This window comes from Zonotrichia albicollis, chromosome 18, assembly GCF_047830755.1.
Source record: "Zonotrichia albicollis isolate bZonAlb1 chromosome 18, bZonAlb1.hap1, whole genome shotgun sequence".
NCBI classification, from domain to species: Eukaryota; Metazoa; Chordata; class Aves; order Passeriformes; family Passerellidae; genus Zonotrichia; species Zonotrichia albicollis.
The window spans coordinates 4,815,761-4,831,131 of record NC_133836.1 but is presented as its reverse complement, the minus strand read 5'-3'; the positions used below and the strand labels follow the sequence as shown (position 1 = coordinate 4,831,131).

The following is a 15,371-nucleotide window of genomic DNA, read 5'->3' as shown; positions in this document are numbered from 1 at the left end:
ACGTTGTTGTCATGTTTGTTCTTCCTGATGTGATGGGCTGGGCTGTGGGAGCTGTTCCCTGTTTACCTCCTCCAGGGGTGGTTCCTCCAGTGCTGGGGTGGAACAGGCAGAGCCTGTTGGTTCAATCAGTCCTGCAGAGCAGCTGCTTGGAAGGTTCCTGGTGGATAGATGTGTGACGGGTCACCAAGAGATGGTGAGCAGAGACATGAACGTGGGGAGGTGCTGAATCAGAGCTGGGCATGGGAAGGTCACCACTGCCACAACTCTGCTCCCACTCCAGCACAGACCATTCCCAAGGTTGCTCTGTCATCCCAGGGCTGCTCCTCAGGCACTGCTGGGAAGTTCAGAGGACTCCAGCTGCTTGCTCAGGGGTGGCTGGGCACAGATGCCACCTGGCTGGCAGCCCTGGCAGCTGACGAAGTGTTTCAGAGTCGTGTGGCACTGCTCCCATCCTGGCCATGGAAGGACTGTCAGGAGCTTGTTGGCAGCGTAGGAGTGAAAACTCCCTGGGAAGCCTGAGCTGGAGCCACCCTGGCAACCTCCTGTCTCAGTTCCACCCCTGTGGAAGATGGCACAAGGTAAGGTGCTGCTTCCCTGGTGACCTCCCTGCTCACTTCCACTGCTCTGGTTCTGGAGGCAGCACAGGAAACATCACAAGGAAGAATATCAGGGTGGGAGAAGGCAAGAGGGATGAGGGTTGTGTGCTCTGGGATCCCTGCTCAGCTGAGCCAAGTGACTCCTCTGGGAGATGCTGCTCTGCCTGTCCTTTCTGTGCCCTCAGCAGATCTGGGTTCCCTCAGCAATTCCCAGAGGAGCACTAGGAGCAGCTCCAGCCTGCTCTTCTCTGGGAGATCCACTTAGATCCTGCCTGGCTGCTTGGAAAGTGGTTGTGTGCTCTAGCAGGAAACACAGAGAAGTGGAAGGAGAAGCCTGAGAGGGACAGGAGGGAGATTTGGCACAGCAGCCAAGCACAGAGTGGATGGATGCTCCTGCCTGCTGCCGTCAGGGATCCTGCTCTGCAATCTGCTGAGCTGTCTGCCAGCCAGGAACAGCTGGGCTGGCTCTGCTCCTTCCTTCAGCTGCTCAGGCTGAATCTGCCCAGCCAGCCCCTGCCTGCCCACCCAGCTCTGTGCTGGTCAGGAGAGAACAGCACACAGAGAGCTCCCAGCCCGTAGGGCAATGGCTGTGCTGGAGAGGATGCTTAAAAAAGGGGCATTTTTAATCTGCTCCATCAGCTGGGCCTGTCTGAGTGCTGCCAGGGGGGCTCATGGGGAGCAATTCCTGCCCTGCCAAGCTGGCTTTGTGCTTAAGGGGGTGAGGCATTGGTTTGCAGGCAGTTGGGTGGGATTTGAGCAGCACCCTGTGCTCTGGAGATGCTCCTGGGAAGCTGCTGCCTTTGATGAATCAGTGCAGGCAGCTGGAAGGAATTCCTGAAATGGTTTGTGGATGCTCTGGCAAGGCTGATGGCTTCTGTGTGGAGCTTTGGGCCTGCAGCTGCTCCTAGGGATGGCTGGGGACATTCTGCTGCTCTGGTCCAGTCAGCAGGGCTGGAACCCACAGCTGTCCCCCACCAGCAGGCTGTGGGAGATGCTCCCTGTGCTCCTTGGCAGACTGGGCTCCACTGACATCACAAAATCCCAGGATGATTTGGGTTGGAAAAGACCTCAAATATCCATTTGCAAGTCCCTGCCATGGGCAAGGATTCACCCACCAGACCAGGTTGCTCAGAGCCCCATCCAACCTGGCCAAATCCAGCCTGGGGGGCTGTGATTGCTCAGGACAGAGTTTCCATGGGCTGGGTATTTTTGAGCCCTAGCCACACTCACTGTATCCCTGGCAAACAGGCCTGTGCCCCCTCCCACCCTGCAGCTCCTGCTCTTTCCAGGCCATTCTCCCCACCAGATAAGCAGGACCCAACCCTTTGCTGTTTGCTTGACCCTGGAGTTGTTATAACAGCAGGCAAAGCCCATTCTGTTTTCAGCACAACTGTTTATTGATAATCTTTGCTTATCCACTGTATGAATGTTACCAACCTTTGGACAGAGCCAGCCTGCTTCCCCAGGGCCTGTGTCCAGGTAGCCAATGCGTGTAGAAATCATGCACTTCAGGTAGTCTGTAACAAGACGGGTGTAAAAAATATCTCAGATGTATTTGAAATCTCTGCCTCCTCTTGCAATCGACTCACTGAAAAGTCTGTAAAGAAGTTGTTGGGGGACAGGGCTGGTCCCTCCCGGGCAGGGCACAGAGGCAAAGAGTCCCCAGGCAGAGCTGTGAGCATCCACCACACACTGTGCTTTGGGGGGGTGTTATAAACCAGCCCCCAGACCCCAAACAGATGGGGGGACTTCAGGAAAAGCGTGGTGGTCCCTAGGTGGGCAGGACCTCATTGCTCAGGCTGCAGAATCAACCCCCACCTAGGGAATCTGTCCTGTGGTGTCAGGTCCATGGGAGCTGCCACTGTGTGTGCCTGCCCTGGCTTGAGGAAAGGAGAACATGGAGCAGCAGAAGGAATGGTGACCTCCTTTCTTCCTACAGACAGACAAAACCCCCATTCTCTTTTTCCAAACAGCATCCCTGCCCCTGCAGGGCCTCCCAGCTGGGAGCTGGGAAAACTGAGGGTTGCAGATAGAGCAAGGAAGGGATTTGGGCAATTGCAAACACCCTTGGTCAGACTGAAGAGCACGACTGTGTGTGCTGTTCCCTCAGCAGGGTGGAAGTCAGGGCTCCTGCCTTGCTGGGCTGGCGATGGACTCTGCTCCCTGCCTGGGTGACAAAAGGGGTTTCTGAGGGCAGGAGGGCTGGGGAGCCCCAGCTGGCACATGGAGGAGGAAGCAGGAGCCCCAGGAGGGTTCTTTGTGAGCAGAGCTGTGCCCTGCCCAGCCCATCACACCCAACCTGGGGGGGGCACAGTGCCCATGGCAGCCCCCAGTGTCCATCAGTCCGTCCATCCCGGGCAGGGCAGGCTGGTTGGCTGTTATGGTGTGTGTGTGCTGTTCCTTTGATGACCACGAGAAAAATTTTTACATTACATTCAAACGAGCACCCTTGGGTTTGTTACTCTACTTCTGAACACCGCAAAACACAGTTAGCAACAGAACACGACGGAGCGGGGGGGGCAGCGAGCCCCGGCGGGGCCGAGGCGCCGGCGCTTGCAAAAGAATCCCTGAAGCCAACGATGGAGGAAGAGGATGGGCGCGGATACACGTCACAGTTTCCATTTACAACACCCCCGGGAGGGAGCACCGAGGCCGTGAGCCGGGAGAGGGCCCCGGCAGAGCTGCCCTGGGCAGAGCTGCCCTGGGCAGAGCCCACCAGGCCGGGCAGCGCCGTCATCGTCCCGGCGCGAAGATGAAGTCGAGGGCTTGGCGCTCGGCCGCGGCCACGTTGGGGTGCCACAGGTCTACCATGAACACCACGCGGGGACCTTCCTCCGGGGCACCTGAGGGGTGGAAGCACACAGTGAGGGCAGGGAGGCACCCACCTCCCCAGTGCAACCCCAGCAAACCTTCCTCCAGGGCACCTGGGGATGTTGCAGTGTGATGTCATGGTTTCCCTCAGTTTCCCCAGTGTGACTGTTCACAGGGGTCTTAGGATGAGGGAAGAGACTCCATGTTTCAGAAGGCTTGATTTATTATTTCATTATATATATTATATTAAAACTATACTAAAAGCATAGAAGAAAGGATTTTATCAGAAGCCTAGCTAAGAATAGAAAAAGAAAGAATGATAACAAAGGTTTGTGTCTCGGACAGAGAGTCCGAGCCAGCTGGGCTGTGATTGGCCATTAATTACAAACATCCAACATGGGCCAATGAAAAAACCACCTGTTGCATTCCACAGCAGCAGATAACCATTGTTTACATTTTGTTCCTGAGGCCTCTAGCTTTCTAGCTTCTCAGGAGGAAAAATCCTAAGGAAAGAATTTTTCATAAAAGATGCCTGTGACACCCCAGTCCTTCGCCAGGTGTGTCAATCACCTCTCCTTTCCCCCACCCTGACCCCTGCTGAGTTCTGTCTGTCAGTCCTGACATTCCAGAAGGGCATTAAGTGATTGGCAGAGTTCAAAAGATGCCTTCCACCCCTAGAGGACATTGAGCCATCCAGGTGTCATTTGTCCCTTAAGACTTTCTCCCCTCTACCTGGTTGCTAGCCCTCTGTGCCCCTTCCCTGCCCCTCTCCCCGGTGTTAAAAGGAACAGCAACCACGCAGTTCGGGGAGTTCTGTTGGAGCTGTTGCTGGATTCAGAGGCCTATGTGCCAGGAATAAAGCTCTGGATTGAAACCCTCCCTCAGAAGCGACTCCTTTCTTTCATCCTCACCTTAAAGCTTCTCCACCAGAGGTAAACCTGAGCTCCTGCACGTCTGGACTTGTCCCAAGCACCCAGCTGCAGCACCCAGCTAGCCAAAGGTGTCTCTGAGGTGAAAACACCACAGCTGCTGCCTTTTGGTCAAGCAGCAAGGGCCAGACAAGCCCAGGCACGCTCTGTCCAGCTATATTGGTAATATTCCAATATGGGGGACTGGAAATGCAAAATGAGAGCAGGGAGGTACCTCTCCAGTGCAACCCCAGTAAACAGCTGCTTACCGGGAACTCGGGGACATGGGTATTGCTCTTCCCTGCCAGGCCTGCTTTGGGATTTGAGGATTCCTGAGGCAAGGCCTCCATGCAGCTGCGTCCTGGATCTGTGCGGAGAGCGGCTGCTGCGCCACTCCGGCCTTCCCGGCCCTGCACGGAGCTGTGTTTCCCAATCCCGCAGCAGGTTTGATGTGGAAGCAACAGCTTTTGTTCTCCCATTCTCTCTGCATGCTCCCCTGTGTAAAGGAGCTCTGCCTGATGCTTTCATGCCACGGGCGACTAATGCCGGGTAATCCGGGAGAGCTGGAGCGGAACAGGCCCCGTCAGGAGGGAGGAGGAACCATCCAGAAATCCAGCAAGGCTGCTCCCCTGCTGGCCTGCCAGCACCGAGCTGCAGCAGGGCTGCAGACAGAGCAAGGAAGGGATTTGGGCAGTTCCTAATGCCCTTGGTCAGACTGAAGAGCACGACTGTGTGTGCTGTTCCCTCAGCAGCATGGAGGCCAGGGCTCGGCCTTGCTGGGCTGGTGATGGACTCTGCTCCCTGCCTGGGTGACAAAAGGGATTTCTGAGGGCAAGAGGAGGAGGCCGAGGCCGTGGCACTACAGCCAGAGCTGCCCTGCAGAGCTCAGTGATGAAGGAAACTGAGCTGCCATGAGGGCAGAGGATCAGTAGGCCCTGTGCTGGGCCCATGAGCAAGTCGGGATGGGAGCGAGCCATGGGCTGGCTGAGGGGCTCCAGGGCTGTGCCAGGAAAGGGTGCCAGGATGTCCCGGGAGAGGGAGTGAGTTCATGGGGAGCCCTACCATGCCAGGGACAGGAATGCTCCCACCTAGGGCAGGCCAGGGCCCTGAGCCCCTCAGGACATAGGGACCCAGCCACGCTGGGGCAGCAGAAGGGAATGGGCATGGGTGCCACCCCGACTCATCCCCAGTCCCCAACACCACAGGGGACACCATGAGGCCCCACACACTGAACTCACCTTCGTGGAACGCCGTGTGCAGGAAGGAGTCGTCGAAGAGCAGGCACCGGCCCTCAGCCCAGCACTGGGGCTCGCCCCCCACCACCAGCTCGCAGTTGCTGGGTGTCTTCAGACCTTCAGGCACAAAGAGAGAGGACAGGGAGGGTCAGGTTGTGCTGAATTCCCTGTGGTGGGGTAGCAGGGAGCAAACTGAGCTCTGTGTGAGCCCCACGCTGCTGTTGAGGGGTTGCTCGCCTTCAGGGAGTGACCTGAACCCCAAGCCTGGAGCAGCTCAGCCCCTGCCCCATTCCCTGTCTGCTCCCTCCTGCCTTTTCACTGTCCCCAGCAAGCTCAGCACTGCAGGCACTACTTTCATATCTGGAGCAGCTTCCCAGTCCCCAGAGCCCATGGCCCCGAGGTGTGCACAGGGAGCCAGGCTCCTGGGATATTTTCCAACTTCAGGACCAAAGGTAAATCCTGCCTGCTCCTTCCTCCAGCCCTGCAGCAATGACCCTGCCCCAGACAAGGATGGGAGAGGAGGAATTGCACTGGGGCTGGAAAATGGGGGCTCTGCTGTGGCTCCACCACAAGCTCCCCAGGGACCTGCCCCATCCCTCAGTCCCCACCCAAGGTGCTGCCTCAGGGTGACCCATGGGGCTGCAAGGACAGAAATCTGGGGGAGTCACAAAACGCTCATAGGGAAGCAGCTCTGTGAGGGCCACATGAAGGACAATCATAGAAATAAAAATGGGTCTTTTCCTAAAATACCAGCACAAACCAAGGCAGTTTGACAGGGGTTGATCCCATCACCTCCTGCACCGGGACTGTCACCCCTGCAGTGCTGGGGACACTGGAGCTGCTGCAGAGCCATCCTGCCCTGAAGATGTGGCCGTGGTGGAGAAAGGGGTCAGGGCTCACGTGGCTCCTGAACGGTAACGATGCAGCAAACGAGCAGGACGGATCCAAGAGCAATGCCAAACCCAGCCAGCACAGCAGGGACTCCCAGCTGCCCGGGAAAGCTGGGACTACAAAGCTGCTGTTTCAAAGGCTGCAAAATCCAAAGCCATTTCCCTGCACAACAGCCTCAGCTGGAGATGCTGGAACAGGGAAGCTGAGCTGCTGGGGGATGCAGGGAGGGAGCAGCCTGCAGCCCTTCCATCCCACCCACACCCTCAGGATGCTGCCCTGGCCCATGGAAGCTGCCTGTCCCTGTAGTAAATCCTCAGGAGTGATTTGCCCCACTGATGGCTGTGCTGGCTTTGCAATCCAGCTGCCTGAAAGGGCAGGTTGTGTCTTAAACACATCCATGCCCTGGGCACAGCAAGAACTGTGTTCCCAGCACCAAGGTGGGGGTGCCAGTGTGCCTCTGGCCCAGTGCTGAGTCCCAGTGGAAGGACAAGCAAATGACTTGTGTCATTCCTCTGCCCAGGGCGTGTGTGTTCCAGGTGTGCTCACCTGAGCCCACTGGCTCCTCCCAGGAACCTCTCCCAGCCCCTCATGAGGGGAGCACATCCCCCAGTGCCCCAGAGAGAGGGGTGAGTGACAAGCTTCCTCCTGGCACCAGCAAGGGCAGCTCCTGGGATCAGCTCTGAAAACAATTCCCCACAAATGGCCAGCAGTGCCTGGGTGTGTTTACCCGAGCTGTTGGCTGAACAGGCGCGGTTGGTGTTTGCCAGCCGGGCCCGTGCGGTGCCTCCCCCGGCACGGCCGGTGCTGTGCCAGCCCAGCCATCTGTGCCGTGTGGGCTCTCCCCGTGCCTGCAGGGAGCACTGTGCCACCAGCCCAGCACCTGACCCACCACAGGGGACACCCCAGGACCTCCCAGCCCTCACTTGCAGCTTTGCAAACCCCAAAGCAGCATCTCTGTGCTCCCATCTACCCGTGTCCCATGTAGAGCACCCAGGATTCCAGGCAGAGGGAGCTGCCAATGGCACAACATGGACCTGGAGCAGCGCCTCAGGCTGCCCCACATCCCAGGATGGGAGAGGGACCTGCCTGCACAGAAGGGGATATTCAGAGACCCCTATGTAAAATCAGCCCTGTATCATACACCAGCAAGAGTCCACAGCCCTGGGTCAGCAGGAGGAGGAGGTGAAACCCTCCTGCTGCTGATTTGGAGATGCTGGGGATGTCAGGAACCCAGGGACTGTCACCACCAAAGCCCCCAAAACCTTCCTCAGGCCAAAGGTGTCAGAGCCCCAAGAGCACAGAGTGCCAGAGACATTTTTGGGGCTCCTGCACCCTGCCACCCTCCTGACACATGACCCACGGTGCCAGACACTCACCGAGGTGGCAGCGGATGCGGATGTTGGTGGGCCCGTAGTGCTCAGCGATGACGGTGCCCGGGCTCAGCACAGAGATGCAGGCGTTCCCAAAGACATTGTTGCCAATGCAGGTACGGAGGCTCCCGAGCAAGCGGTACGTCCGTGGGCATCTCCGGCAGTTCCTGGGCACGCACATGCCCTGGTTCACCAGGTAGAAGGTGAACCACTCCCCGCTGGGCGTGCTGTTCATTTTCCATCCTTGTGGGAGGCTGCAGTTTGAGAACGCCTTGTACAGGGTCTCAAACTCGCACAGGATGGTCTGGAAGTTGCGCTCCAGCAACTCCACGTCGTGCTTTTGAGCGTCCCGCGAGAAGTAGGGTGTGGTGGGCAAGTCGGGCAGGAAGAAAACTTCTGGCTTCTGGATGGAGGGCCTGCTGTTGAGGTAGCGGCCCTGCTCGCGGATGCCCTTGTGGATCCTGCCCATGCCGGACCAGGAGTAGCGTTTGGCGTACTCCTGCAGGTTGTGGTAGAGTTTCTGGTTGAGGCCATCGTGGTGCGAGCAGCGCACACACTCGGGCGACTGGCAGTACACGAAGCCGTTCTGCACCCCGTTGGCCTCGGCACTCTGCATCAGCGCGTTCACCGTGGCGTAGGCGCGGGGCTGCTCCCGCCCCACGTGGTAGCAGTACCACACGAAGAGGACCAGCAGGCAGGCGACGGCCACCAGCGCCGTGGCGTCGCAGTCGCGGAAAGACTGGATGCCCGTGGCGATGAAATCCCGGAGTCCATCCAGGGACCAGCTCCAGTCCATCAGCCACTCCAAAGACATGGTGGTGGTGCTGGGAGCGCGCAGCGGGGCCCGGCGGTCACTGCTCGTGGGGCTCAGGGGCACCCACACCATGCAGCCGGGCCGGGGCACGGCGGGAAGGGGCTGCCATGGGCAAGCGGAGCGGCGGCTCTGCCCTGCTCTGCCCTGAGCTCTGCATTGGCAGCGGTGCCCGGCAGCACCCCTGGGTCAGCAGCCACGTAGCTGGAGGGTCCCCGCTGGTGTTCTTGGGCCCATCCTCCTGAAAGGCGGTGCTGGAGGAAGGTTCTGGGGAGAGAAACCCAGAGGTGTTAGGGAGAGGGCTGCCCCGTGGGGTCCCTGCTGGGGTCAGTGCACAGGATACAGCTGGAGCTGTGCACTGGGACAGTGTGGGACACTGGCTCCTCAGGGAGGGGATGAGCACAATATCAGTCCATACTGAGTAAATCCCCCAGTGCTCTCAACAGCATCTTCCATAAATACCCAAAAAAAGGCCCAGACCCAGACTTCATCCCTCACTGTCCCAGTGACCATCTCCCCTCCTGCTTGTCCTTCAGTTTCTCTCCTAAGCTGCTGCCTTATCATGTCTGAAATCTGGCTGCTAAGTGAATAAACATTGAGAGTACACACTTCAGTGCCCTATCTGGCGGCACATCAGCTTATCCTCTCCATCTGATGGCTCTGAAGTGACTCTCCCTCCCCAGACCGAGCTGTGGGAGAGCCCAGAGCTCAGCCAGCACATGGCCACAGGGCCAGCACATGGCAACAGGAGCAGGTCAGGGTGGTGGCAGCAGGGGCAGCTCAGGCTGGCTTGTTTGATTTCACCAGCTCACTAGTAACAGCACTCACTAAGTAGCAGGATGGCTTTATGAGCCAGGAAAGCCATCCAAACCCTCCCCAGCCCTTCCTGCCAAGGTCCTGCAGCCTCTCAACATGCATTTCCTTATCAATGGTGATGGAGACGGGCTGCACATGGGATCTGACCCTGCTGCAGGGCTGGAGACCTGGGATTCAGGCAGTGCTACACCCCAGGCAGGAACATCCACACACCCAACCTCCCTCCACCCTACTTCCTTGTAGCATGCTGCCTGCGTGTCCCATCCCGGGATCTGCAGTCCACGTGGCATGTCACAGCCTCCCGGGAATCTCAAGATAACTTTCCTCCATCTCCACGGCTGGCATCCCTCCAGACACTCCCGCTTCTCCCACCCAGGCCTCTGTTCCCGGGGTGCAACTACAGAGTCTGTGCCAGGGACGTCCCCCAAAGCCAGCACAACCCCCGTGCTACCTGCAGGACTGGTGCATGTCAGGGAAGGAGCAGAGCCCTGGGTGATGTTTATTCAGGGTGGTTCCTGCCCTACAAAGGGAACTGATCAGGCAGAGTAGCCACGCTCACTCAGAGCTGATGGGAACACAAAGGGGAACAGGGCTGGGGGGTCCGACAGCCTCGGGGTCCCCAGGTCAGAGTCACACCCTGCAAGGGTGGCACAGCACAAACACGGCCCCAGTGCTGCCCCAGGGATGCAGCCAACACCTCAGATCGGGGAGAAACCATCAGAGCAGCAAGAAATCCAAGCCCCCATGCCCACACACTGCCTGCTTGACCCCAGAGAGCCCAGGAGCCCCTTGCTGCAGAGCCCTGGGGTTCTCTGGGCACAGGCTCTGTGGGACCAGCCCAGGAGCCACCTCCTGTTCCAGCACAGCCACCCCACTGCAAACCTGAGCAAACCCACCCCCAGAGGGGCTGTGCCAGCACTGGGGCAGGGCCCCAAACATCAGCATTGCTCCCAACACACACCCTGTGGCTGGGGCTGCACGGGGCACCCGGTGGGTGCTGTCACCTCTCAGCCATGGCCCTGCACCCACACGGGTCACATCCAGCACCCCCAGCCTGAGATCCCAGAAAAGGCTCCTCAGCTAATGATGATGGCAGAGCCATTCCAGGGAGAGGAGATCAATTCCACGTTGCACCGAAGTTGTGCAGGACGTGGAGGCGAGCACCGTGCCAGCAGCAGCCGTGTTACATAAGGAAGGCAGAGGCTTCGATGCAGCACAAAGTTGCATCTCGGTGACTCCGTGCTGGCCACGGCATCTCCTGGAGGCAGCGGGTTCGGCTCAGCCCAGCCAGGGTCCCCGGGCCGTGGGCCTGCAGTGACGGGGACGCGCGGCGGGGATGTCCTCGGCTCGGCACGGCTGGTGTCGCCTCTGGGAGCAGCATGAGGAGCAGGAGCCTTGGGATGAGGCGGGATGCCCGCTGCCGCTCCGGAACAGGAGCAGCGGGCGCTCCCTTCACCCTCTCCCGAGCGTGCCACCCCGCCGGTGCCACCAGAGTAAGTGTCACCCAGTGTGACGGTGTCACCCGGCGTGGCGGCGTCAGCGGGTGTCACCGCTGTGGCCGCATCACCCGGCGTGGCAATGGCACGGCCGTGCCTCTGTCCCATCACCCGGTGGCACCTGCCGCCGCGCTGCCGCCCGGCCCGCCCGACGCCGAGCCCCTGCCCCGGCCGGGAACGGGGGGATTCTGTCTGCGCCCCCTCCGCGGGCCCCGCTGCCGCCCCGCGCCCCCGCGGCCCCCCCGCGATGCGCTGCGGAGCGCTGCGGTACCGACCTGCCGCCCGCGCCGGGCCGTGCGGGGCCGCGCGGGGCCGCGCTCCCTCCGCGCCGCTCCGCCGCCGCCCGCCGCGGACCACAACTCCCAGCAGCCCAGGCAGGAGGGGCCGCGCCGCCCCCGCCGGGACCGCGCCGGGCGGCAGCTGCGGCCCCGGCCCCGCACAGCCCGCCCGCCCCCGCGCCCGCCCCGCGCCGCGCCCGCCCCCGCCCCGCGCTCCCGCCCCGCGCCGCCGGGAGGGGCCCGCAGGGGCGGGGGAGCCGCGAGGTTGCGGCACTCGGGAGGGGTCCCGGGCATGGAGCGCCACTCGGGAGGAGGCGGAGATGGTCCCCGAGGGAGCGCCCATCCCGGCCGCGGGCACCTCGGGACGCGGGGATGCGGGGGCGCGGGAGGTGCGGGGGCACCGAGGGTGCAGCGGGACGCGCAGGGACAGCGGCTCCCAGGATTCAGGCGCCGGGGGCAGCAGCAGTCTGGGGATGCTGGTCCCCAGGGGTGGGAGCGCGCAGGGATGCAGCCACCAAGGGAATGGGGACTGGCTCCAGGGACACGGGCTATTAGGGATGCAGCAGTCGGGATGTGCAGGGTTCTGGCTCCAGGGATGCAGGAGCGCACGCATTCAGGGAGCAGGGAGTACTGACTCCGGGGATTCCGGCCCCTTGTGCTGCAGCCCTCGGGTTGCAGGGGTTGCTTGTGTCCAAGAATAAATGTATCTGGCATGCAGGGGACAGGAGCTCCCAGCGAGGCAATGCCCAAGGTGCAGGCAGCCAGGGAGTGCCTCAGCGAGGATGTGAGGGTGTGCTGCGGCACCAGGGATGGGGGAGACTGTTCCCAGCTTGGAGCGTCCCTTTACAACTCTTTAGTGCTAGTGAAGAAACTACCCTGAGTCCTCCTGCTTGCCTTCTTCCTCCCCAACCCATTTCCTGTTCCCCTAAGCCAATGCTGTCAGTTCTGGGGGCCCCAGGGGATCCAGAGTTCCAGTCCTTCCTCCTCCATCGCCCAGGTTCCGGGTGAGTGGCTGAGCTGAGCTGCCCGCGGGCAGATCCCGGGTCCAAGCAGATCCCAGGTCCAGGCAGAGCCCTGGTAGTGCTGCCCTGCCCTGTCCTGCCCTGTGGCCGTGCCACGTGGAGCCGTGTGGGACACGTGTCACCACCACAGGGCACAAGGACAGCCCTGCCTTGTTTTGCAGATTTTTGCCATCCAGTGCCCACGCATCCTCCCCTGGCACTACTCAGGCTCTGGAAGTGGAAGCAGAGATGTCCTGCACAGCCCCTCAGGTGTTCTTGTGCTTCCTCTGAGCAGCTTCATCCCTGGCAGTGCTAACATGCACCTTGTTTTCCATCCTGGCACATTTTCTGCCTCCTGCTTGCTCCTGCTGCTTCCCCGTGTCCCCAGCCTGGTGTGCTGCTGCAGGGCCCTGGCAGTGTTGTGTGCTGCAGGGTGAAAGGAATGAGTGTTTTTCCCACTCTGCTCCTTCCCAGACCCCCAGGCTCAGGCAGGGCTCTGCTCCTGGCAGACAGCACGTCCCTCTGGCAGCACTCGCAGGCTTCACGGCTCTGGGGTCTCCCCTTCCTTCTCCCCTGCCTCTGCCTCCTGAGCTCTCTGCTGCCTCTGGACCAGCCCCTGGTCTCCAGCTCCAGCACTCATCTCTCCCCTGCAGATCAGCCTGGCTGTCCTGCAGGCTCCAAGAGAGCTGGAGAGGGTGTGGAGTGACAGGACAAGGACTGGCTTGAAACTGAGAATAGGTTTAGATAGAATATTGAAAATAAATTCTTCCCTGGGAGTGGTGAGGCCCTGGCACAGGCTGACCAGAGACCTGTGGCTGCTCCATCCCTGGAATTGTTCAAGGCCAGGTTAGGTGGGGATTGGAACAACCTGAGGTGGTGGAAGGTGTCCCTGCCTGTAGCATGGGGTTGGAACAAGATAACATTTAAAGGTCCTTTCTAACCCAAACCAATGGATCCATGATTCTGTGATTGCTCAGCACAGGGAAGGCCCCTCCAGGAGCACTGCCCCAGCTCCTGCATGAACATTCCAGGAAATCCCAGCCCTGGCAGAACACAAGCAGAGTTTTGGCAACAGCTGAGGGGAGGACACTGGCAGTGTCTGCCCCAGGAGGACAGCTCAGGAAAAGGGAGAAGGAACCACTGGAGCCAGGAGGCTGCCCACAGACTGGGCTCCTGCCAGGGTGTCGCTGGCAGAGCTGTGCCAAGTGCATCCCAGGGCTTTTCCCAGCCTTCTGGGCTGGGCAGGGATGCTGTGCCTGACCTGGAGAGGGCAGGGATGCTGTGCCCAGTTTGGGCAGGGATGCTGTACCAAATTTGGGCTGGGCAGGGATGCTGTGCCTGATCTGGAATGCGCAGGGATGCTGTGCCGGGGCTGGGCTGGGCAGGGATGCTGTGCCTGGGCTGGGCTGGGATGCTGTGCCTGACCTGGGCTGGGCAAGGGTGCTATGCCAAATTTGGGCAGGGATGCTGTGCCTGACCTGGAGAGGGCAGGGATGCTGTGCAAATCTGGGCAGGGCAGGGATGCTGTGTTGCCTCACCAGCCTCCAATGCAGCTTGCAAGGAATCAAGGGGTCCCTGCTGCTCCATCCCTGACCTCGAGGGTCCCTCAGTCCTGTGACTGCCGTGACACGGCCCTGCTGTGCCCCTGCCTTGCCCCAGGGAGGGTGAGGCTGTTGTGGCCGAGGCTGCTGGGCCCAGACAAAGCTCCATCCGCAGCACATCGCCTGAGGCCAGAGACTGGCTCTGGCTTTACGTCACCGAGGAGGAACGGCAGCATGAAGGGCTTTTTTTTTTCCCCTTCATTTTAATTCTCTTGCAATCTCCGTCCAAAAATAACCCAATCTCCCTCCCCCAGGAATGCTCTGCATCAGAGCCTTGGCTCCCTCGCCCCCTGTGCATTAGCCTGGCAGCTGCTGAGCAAAGCCATTATCGATGTCACAGCGTAACCTTGGTTAAAAGCACGCCCGGGGAGGGCAGCGCTGTTGCATTGTTGTGGGTGCGGAGGGGCAGGGACAGATGGGAGCCCCCGGGTTTCCTCCGCCGGGCATTCCCCGGGGTATGGGCAGAGCATCCCCGTCCCTCCCCGCTGCCAGGGACTCTTGGGGCTGCTGGCATCAGGGAATGCTGCTCCAGCTGGGGTGGCGCTGCTCCTTGGCGAGGTGACAGTCACCGTGCTGCCACCACGCTCTCTCAGCGGGCAGGGTCGTGCTCAGGCTCCCCTGGGCAGGAGCTTACCCTGCCCACGCCTGATGCTGGAGGAAAACCTTGCAGGGGCTCGTTTCTTCCCCCACCGGGCAGCTCAGCCCCGAGAGACTCTCAGGGAGCAGGGGGGTACTTTTCCCACCCAGCCCTGGGATTCTCCCAAGCTGTGCCTGCCTGCTTCGCGTGGGATGCAGCCCTGTGCTCACCAGGGGTAGGTGGGGCAGCTGCCAGGTGACAGCCACAGGTTGTTGGGCGGCCAAGGGGTGAGCAGGGCACAGGCAGAATGAGTCCCCACAGACCCCCTGCCCAATGGGGTTGGGCTACCAGGGCTCCCCAAAACTTTCTGCATGCCCTTTGTGACACTTCCAAGGGTCTCCAGTGGGGTCCCGGTGCCTCGGGGCAGCACCCAGCCCCCCACCCACTCTGTGAGACGTCACTGGGCTGGCCTGGCATGGCAAGGGGCAGTGCTGTGGGGTGACCCAGAGAGGGGAGATGTCCCCAGGGCTGTGCCGGTCACCTCATGTCCCAGCAGGGCTCAGATGCCTCCATCCCGCGGGAGCAGGGGGCACTGTGGGGCTGCACCAGGGCAGGACCTGGCACTGAGAGCCAAGCCAGTGGCTTTGGGCCACCATCCCACAGCAGGGCATGCAGTGTACCCAGCCCTCACCCTGCCCTGCCTGCGGCCAGAGCATCTGCAAGCTGATTTCAGACATTTAAAAATACAGAACAATTGTTATCAAGGTTATACTGAATGCTAGAGCTTCCCACGGAACTACTTTATCATGTTCAAAAATATTTAATCCCAGCAATTTTCACATTGTTCTTATAAAAACAGACATGTATGAAGGGAAATGAAATGCTTCGTACATTTTTTTTGGCACAATTTTTTTTCCTCTTTTTTTTTTTTTTTTCCTTTTTAACCATTACAAATTACAAACACACATTCGTTGTTTTGA

General features: G+C 60.2%; 1 protein-coding gene across 2 annotated transcripts; it reads right to left on the bottom strand.

The window, feature by feature from the left end:
- Window positions 1-3,297: 3,297 nt before the first annotated feature.
- Window positions 3,298-11,403, bottom strand: ASPHD2 (aspartate beta-hydroxylase domain containing 2). Of its 2 annotated transcripts, none has more exons than XM_074554047.1 (4): window positions 11,210-11,403; window positions 7,818-8,889; window positions 5,554-5,667; window positions 3,298-3,439 (listed from the first exon to the last, which is right to left on the bottom strand). In XM_074554047.1, exons 2-4 carry the CDS (start codon window positions 8,695-8,697, stop codon window positions 3,330-3,332), a joined length of 1,104 nt encoding a protein of 367 aa, XP_074410148.1. In that variant the 5' UTR covers window positions 8,698-8,889; window positions 11,210-11,403; the 3' UTR covers window positions 3,298-3,329. The 2 variants fall into 2 exon arrangements, with proteins under 2 accessions (XP_074410148.1, XP_074410149.1); XM_074554048.1 differs by lacking the exon at window positions 11,210-11,403 and adding an exon at window positions 10,400-11,094.
- Window positions 11,404-15,371: the final 3,968 nt, after the last annotated feature.

Bases quoted from the DNA above. Each gene is read 5' to 3' on its own strand.
- ASPHD2 (XM_074554047.1), bottom strand. From the start codon at position 8,697: ATGGTGTGGGTGCCCCTGAGCCCCACGAGCAGTGACCGCCGGGCCCCG. The intron at 5,668-7,817 runs GTGAGTGTCTGG...TTGTGCCTGAAG, and splicing joins CCGCATCCGCTGCCACCTCG to GTCTGAAGACACCCAGCAAC. The intron at 3,440-5,553 runs GTGAGTTCAGTG...TCCACCCCTCAG, and splicing joins GCACACGGCGTTCCACGAAG to GTGCCCCGGAGGAAGGTCCC.